Below are 6830 nucleotides of genomic sequence, written 5' to 3'. Positions count from 1 at the left end.
AGCGCTCTCGTGCGGTGTTGCAGCATTCTTGCCGGTGCTGCATTCTTATCCTTCCTTCTATTCGCGGTAGTGTTTAACGTATTTTAAGTGTAGCCTCTAGGGCATGCATTTGAATGTATCTTCTATGAGCTGTCACGTCGGTTGGTCTGTGTATATAATCCACCCAAAAAAATCAGGCATCTTGGAGTTTCTATACTATAGATAAACAAAATAACATCGTGCTTAGGATCATGTTTATAAATATATTTTATTTGCATGATAGTTCATCAAGTTTACACAATGGTTTCAACTTAAATTCATTTTCATATTTTAGCAGGTGTCTAACACTGATAAAATGACGTTGTTCCAGTTCGATATTCTTCACATCACATTCCAACAGTTCAACAGCAATATCGTGATAGGGGAAATGAAAGAGCTTGACCTAAGGTAACAATTTTTACATCTAATATAGTTGGTCCATTTAGCGTTTGCTACATATTGCCTGGCCTGGTTCATTTGGATGGGAAAACTTATTCTCACCTAATTATGAGGGGGTAAGTTTATACAAATAACGGTGATAGCCATCTCGCTGTTCCGCTTAATGATTAAGTACAGCATTAGCCAAAACATTCGCATCTCCAGCAGCCTGTTGAGAAGAATGACAAAAGAGGCCTACGAACGCATAATTTGTGTTCCAGTAGAATTATATCTATCATAGTGTATTTTGCATCACAGTTCTCAATGAAGAATGCCTTTCATATACTTTGTAAAACATATCCATAACATATCACGCTTTTATTAGCTTAACCTTCACTTCCCATTTTGTGACTGGAGAATTGCGAATGATTTGTCCGATACTGTAGCATGCAGAATGTGCCTATAATCTTGTTTGTTTTCCTTCACGAAGACGTGTCAAGTCAGGACAGCAATTGGTTATCAGCGTTGTTGGAAATGTCATCGTTATTGAATGGGCCGAGGGCACTATTGTTTTTAAAGCTATTGAGATTGCTTGATAGAAGAGCGGGTCTATTGTTGATGTTGTTACTGATGCTCTTACTATTCCACCGTGGCTGCTGCTGATCTTGTTGATGATGTTGGTTGTGATAGCGGTGTTGAATATGATGTCCATTGCTTGATGTCATCGTGTTTGATCTGGTCGGGAAGCTTTCATTCCTTGACGGAAGTTTTTGCGAAAAGGAAGTTGAACTAGTTGCTGGGTGATGTTGACACGTAGACAAGTGCATTGGAATGTGAACGGATCCTGCAGCACCAGAAAAAATGAAAAGAAGAAGAAAAGGAAGAGCGGAAATCATAAGCATTAGAATGGCCTTTATGGTAGAGAAGAGCTGGTGCAGGTGTCATTCACGGATGGTATGCACGTGTCGTCATGACAATGGTTTATGTCCATGACAGGAATTTCCATCCCTTTGAATTAGTTTTCGTTTTTGAATGCTTTTACGACAGACTCTCCGGGGCGAATTTTTTTTTCCTGGAAAAATGATCGACCGCTTGCCAGGTAGTGATGAAGCATAAATTTAATGGAATTAAAAAATCCTGTTGGATTGCATAAACTTTGCAGTGAAATTCACAGGAGAGAAATAGAGCAATTTTCATTGATGTTGAAATTGTCTGTGAGAACTATCACTGCAATATGGAACTGTAAAAACAGGTTATATTTTTAAAGTTTGGGATGGAAGTTAGATTTTGCGTCTGTCTTATAGTTTTACAATTACACCCAACGTTCGGTAAGGGTAGTGCACAGACCAGTACCCTAAGCAAAATCAATTAAAAATGCAATGGTTTCCACTGTTACTGTAACTATGATATTGGAAATGTGTGTCTATTAGAACAAAATTACAACGAAGTTCATAGTTAACAATAATAAAATTCATGGTATTTGAGAAGTTTACATGGGGTTGTTAAGTATCTTAACAGTACATAAAATCATTTTTCCCAAACATAGTTTTCTTGAAAAACTAAAATCGTGTTTTCATGTCTCACTCCAGATATACCGGTTTTTAAAATGTATTATGCCATAGCACTCTGGGCGGGTAAAAAGGGAATTCTGAAGAGAATTTAAACGGACTTCTGAGGATAGCATCAAAAGAATGCTGAAGAGTATACCAAGGCTATTTAGAAAAGAGTTTCATGGGAATTTCTAGAAGAATTCCAAGTGAAACTAATTCTGCGATCGAAGTTTCAAGGGCAATTACAAGGGAATTTAAGAAGAATTCTGAATAGATTTCCATACGAATTGAATCTATGATTTCAAGATAATTCTTAGAAATATTTTCAAGACAGTTCCAAAAAGAAATTCAAGGGGAATAAAATTGAAATCCATGGTCATTTCATGAGAATTGTACAATTTCTCTGATCAACATAGGTACAACAGTAGAAGAAAAGGCAATATTCTACTGGTTACGATCGCGGCACTTACAACTCACGTTGAGATGGAACAATATTTGATTCTTACTTATCTCTAAGTACACACACTTAGAAATATCTACTTTTACACGAGACGTAATCCATATTGGACGTAAATCATGGAAAGTAAACAAACATTTCAAGTAAAATTAAGTGTTCTCAAACCGAAACATAAGCAACTCGATGAAGGGAATGTTTTATTGGATTGATTTTCTCTTTTCTTTCAACTGATTCTTATATCAAAAGGGCCGCTTACATATGTCCGTCTCAGGGAACCAAAATTTATATTATTTTTTTGTAGTGTGCAGAGCACATAACATTGTAAACATGAATGATACAAAAACAAATAAAACACGTTCGACATACCCATCAATTGACAAGTTCATTACGTACATATACCTCACAGCATATAATGTCAGCATCACCACGTTGTAGCTACTTACCTTGAGATCTTCGTTGTGTCTTGGGCGAACCCGGGCAGGTGTACAGGAACGACCTTTCCGTATCTGCAACATCAATCAAGAGCAAAAGAGATTTCAATCTTTTCCAATTTGTTTAGCGTTGGGTAGGAGCAATACCATTTCGCACGATACGATGATGATCCGGAGAGCCCGAGCAGGAGTAACGCGAGTTGACGGCGCCTCGTCGTGTTAGCACATCTGGACTTATTCTAATGAAAGGACACCATCTAAAAAACTGCTGGAATCCTCGCCGAAACCTTGAAAAGAATAGAAAGATCTTGATTGCAATCAGAGGTATTTATCATAAAGTAGACCGCAACCATAATGCATGAGGAATCCCATTCGCGTAGTGCAGTAACGCAATTAAAATATTTTATAGGCAGTAAACCATCCCCAAGTAATATTGCCATAAACTGAAACTGGAACAGTTGGAGCAAAGAGCTTCAAAAATGAACGTTAAAGATACTGCCTCGTGGCTGATATGTGACCAGTAGAGCATTTTATGCGACGTGTCTGATCAGCTGATTTTTCACTTCATGTATGAACTTTGACAGGATGCAGTTACCAAACGACAGTGAGAAGCAACATCAATATCAGAGGCAGAGCTTTGCCGACTGGACCCTGTCATTTCGTAAAATGGGCAATGTCTTCTTCTTCTTCTTCTTCTTCTTCTTCTTCTTCTTCTTCTTCTTCTTCTTCTTCTTCTTCTTCTTCTTCTTCTTCTTCTTCTTCTTCTTCTTCTTCTTCTTCTTCTTCTTCTTCTTCTTCTTCTTCTTCTGCTTCTTCATCATCATCATCATCTTCTTCTTCTTCTTCTAATTCTTCTTCTTCTTCGTCATCATCTTCTTATTCTAATTAGTCTTCTTCTTCTTATTCTTCTTCTTCTAGGCTGTTAACGTTTCTATAGAACGAGCGTTTTGCCAGCTCTTAACTTAGTGTTCTAGATGCACTTCCTCAGTTATAAAACGAGAGCGTTCTATACCAACCAATTGTATATATTGTATGTCAAGCACAATTATTTTTGAAGAGCAAAAATGTACAGCCAAATGAAAACAAAATTTGGCATCAAATTTGTCAATTGCGTAAACTGAAATCAAATTATGATTTCAGTTTGATGTTGATATCAAAACTTGATTTCAATTTGCTGTCATTTTGATGCTGGACTTTGCTCGGGTTATTATCCACGCGATGTAAAACTTATCGAAAAACATCGCATTTTCAACGATAAAACCTATAACTTTACATGATCGTGTAAATTTAAACCAACAAACATTGAGAAAGCTGATATGGCGGACGGACTGATTATTCAATCAGTTTTTTCTCCGCCGCGTATAGCTCAAGTCAGTTAGTAGAAAATGTCGGGAAAAGTGTATTGTTAGTTTTGTAAGCTTAGTTTTGGTGATGTGGAACGATTTATCGTGCATTTGCGCGTCCACAAATATAAAAGTTCCATGGAATGTGTTGCTGATGCAACTAAGGTTAGAATAAAAAACACTCCTTTTTAGCGTAGATTTCATTCGCTTTAAGCTGCAAATATTTATTATTTTAAGTAGATTTTAAGTAGGAATATCTATATTTAACTTACGTTTAGTGTTTAAGCAAATTTTAATAGTTTTAAGCAAGAAAATATAATAGTTTTATCGAATACAATGCAATTGAGATCCACGTTTCACAAAATATCGTCACCTTTTGATTTCATGTAATCTTCGACGAATGACAGTTGCGCTGACGGCTGTAGCGATGACAAGCAGCGGTAGGGCTACCAGATTCTTCGCTCGTCCGTCCGTTACGAGTTCAAGGGGACTGCGGATGGCTCGTAGCAGTACCAACATTCCCCGGCCCGTAAGGTTGAGTTTGGTCCTGTCCACTAGACTCGACTTTACCATCTTCAGCTACCTCGATGACGGCGAGCTTCACTGCCGGACGTCGGATGACTCCCGCTTCCGTACGAACCAGGGCCTGTCTGGTAACACCATCTTTTCCACGAATAACCTCGACGATCTGACCTCGAATCCAGGTATTTCTCTTGTTCTCGTTGGCAACGAAAACCAAGTCCACTTCAATTGGTTTAGTGTCTCGGAACCATTTGGTTCTCCTGGCAATCGTTGGAAGGTATTCGCGCAACCATCTTTTCCAAAATCTATCCAGAATGTGTTGTGCCAGGTTCCAGCTGCTGCGTAGACAATCGGTGGCCTTCGTAGGTTCCTTAGGCAGTTGCTTAACTCCATTTGAGCTACCCAAAAGAAAATGATTGGGTGTCAGCGCTTCTTGGCCGGCGTTGTCCAGCGAGATGTATGTCAAATTCTTGAGTTGATCATACTCTCGGCCTCTAGGATGATTGTCTCGAAGGTTTCATCGTCGGGTACTCTTGGTGCGGAGGCCATTGTTTCTATAGCGACCTTGACCGATCGCACAAGTCGTTCCCACACCCCACCCATGTGGGGTGCGGCTGGAGGATTAAAATACCATTTGGTCGTGGTATTGGTGAAGGTTTCGGCGCACTGCTGGATTTGGTCTTGTAGCTCATTCGCGGCACCGCGGAAGTTGGTGCCGTTATCAGAGTATATCTCGGATGGGGCACCTCTTCTAGCAATGAATCTACGGATGCAAATCTTGCAGGACATCGAAGACAAGCTATGTGCCACCTCTAAATGTATCGCTCGAGTTGTCAGGCACGTGAACAAGGCAACCCATCTCTTAGCGTGTTTGCGACCAACTTTGACTGTCACTGGCCCGAAGTAGTCCAGCCCGGTGTAGGTGAACGGACGAAGAAATGCTTCCAACCATCTTCGGCGAACCCAGCGATGCGTTGTAAACCTTGCACATCTGACATCTAGCGGTGACTTTGTGGACCAGGTTTCGTAGACCTGGAATGTAGACCAGTTGACGAAGCTCATTGACTACCGTCTCCTGGTTACGGTGGTGACATCGACGGTGGTAGAAATCTACGAAGAGAAAGATTACTGGATGGTTCGGAGCTAGTATAACGGGATACTTAGCTTCGATCGGCAGGTTGGGGGCGGCACCGATACGACCATCCATTCGCACCAATCCCTCTTCATCGATGAAAGCTGACAATTTATACAACGGGCTCGATACCGGCACCGCCCCCGAAGGCTTTGTAGAATGTCGACTCTGCAACACAGCTAACTCCTCAGGAAACGTCTCCAGCTGAACCATCTTCCACAGCTTCACTTCCGCTTTGCACAGAAGTTCTGAATTTATCGGTGTTTCCAACGACGTATCTTCGCTCATCACTCCTCCGAATTTGAGAACGTACGCTACCGTTCGCTTCAGCTTTTCCCATCTCGAAAAACGTTTCACATCGATCACAGGCTCTATTTTCACCCATCGGTTAACGATTACCGGGCGAAGTTCTTCTGCTGCATCTGTTCCTTACCAATTTTGTTCTGGCCAAAACTCCTCTGGACCCCATAGGAACTGTGGTCCTCGATACCATGGATCTTCAGGATCAAAGCACGGCCCGTTGCCCCACTTCGTTGCCTTATCCGCTACATTCTGCATCGTTGGTACTTTCTTCCATTCGCTTGGGTTGGTCGATGTCAAAATCTCTCCAATTCTGCAAGCAACGTACGGTCGATACCTGCGGGAATCGGAGTTGATCCAATGAAGGACCGTCGATGAATCGGTCCAGTAGAACCGTTGATGAATAGGAAGATGATGATTCTCCAAAATCGACTGTGCTAGCCGGGTTCCCAGGATGGCAGCTTGCAATTCGAGCCTTGGGATTGATAGTGTTTTGATTGGAGCGACCTTGGCTTTCGCTCCTATCAGCGCACAATGCGGCTGACCAGCATAGATAAAGAAAATATACACTACGCAGGCGTATGCAGTGCTGCTTCCGTCGACGAACGTGTGAAGTTGCAGTGGCTGGCAGTCTTCTGGAACAGCGTCTCCAAAATACGACCTTGGAATACGGACATCGTTCAGCTTTGGCAACAAGTT

At 41.2% G+C, this 6830-nt stretch overlaps 1 protein-coding gene across 1 annotated transcript in view; it reads right to left on the bottom strand.

Moving 5' to 3' along the window:
* Positions 1-276: 276 nt before the first annotated feature.
* Positions 277-6830, bottom strand: part of LOC135712398 (tachykinin-like peptides receptor 99D) — a 102784-nt gene continuing 96230 nt past the window's right edge. Inside the window, exons 7-9 of the mRNA XM_065235387.1 lie at positions 2982-3121; positions 2847-2909; positions 277-1240 (exon numbers count right to left, since the gene is read on the bottom strand). Coding sequence (XP_065091459.1) covers positions 897-1240; positions 2847-2909; positions 2982-3121 — 547 coding nt within the window. The 3' untranslated portion in view covers positions 277-896. The remainder of the gene's footprint in view (positions 1241-2846; positions 2910-2981; positions 3122-6830) is intronic.

The sequence above is a fragment of the Ochlerotatus camptorhynchus genome, unplaced genomic scaffold (genome assembly GCF_037179485.1).
Source record: "Ochlerotatus camptorhynchus isolate MF236.1 unplaced genomic scaffold, CSIRO-AGI_Acam_v1.1 ptg000477l, whole genome shotgun sequence".
NCBI lineage: Eukaryota > Metazoa > Arthropoda > Insecta > Diptera > Culicidae > Ochlerotatus > Ochlerotatus camptorhynchus.
The sequence above is the reverse complement of the archived record's forward strand: the minus strand, read 5'-3'. Positions and strand labels throughout refer to the sequence as shown.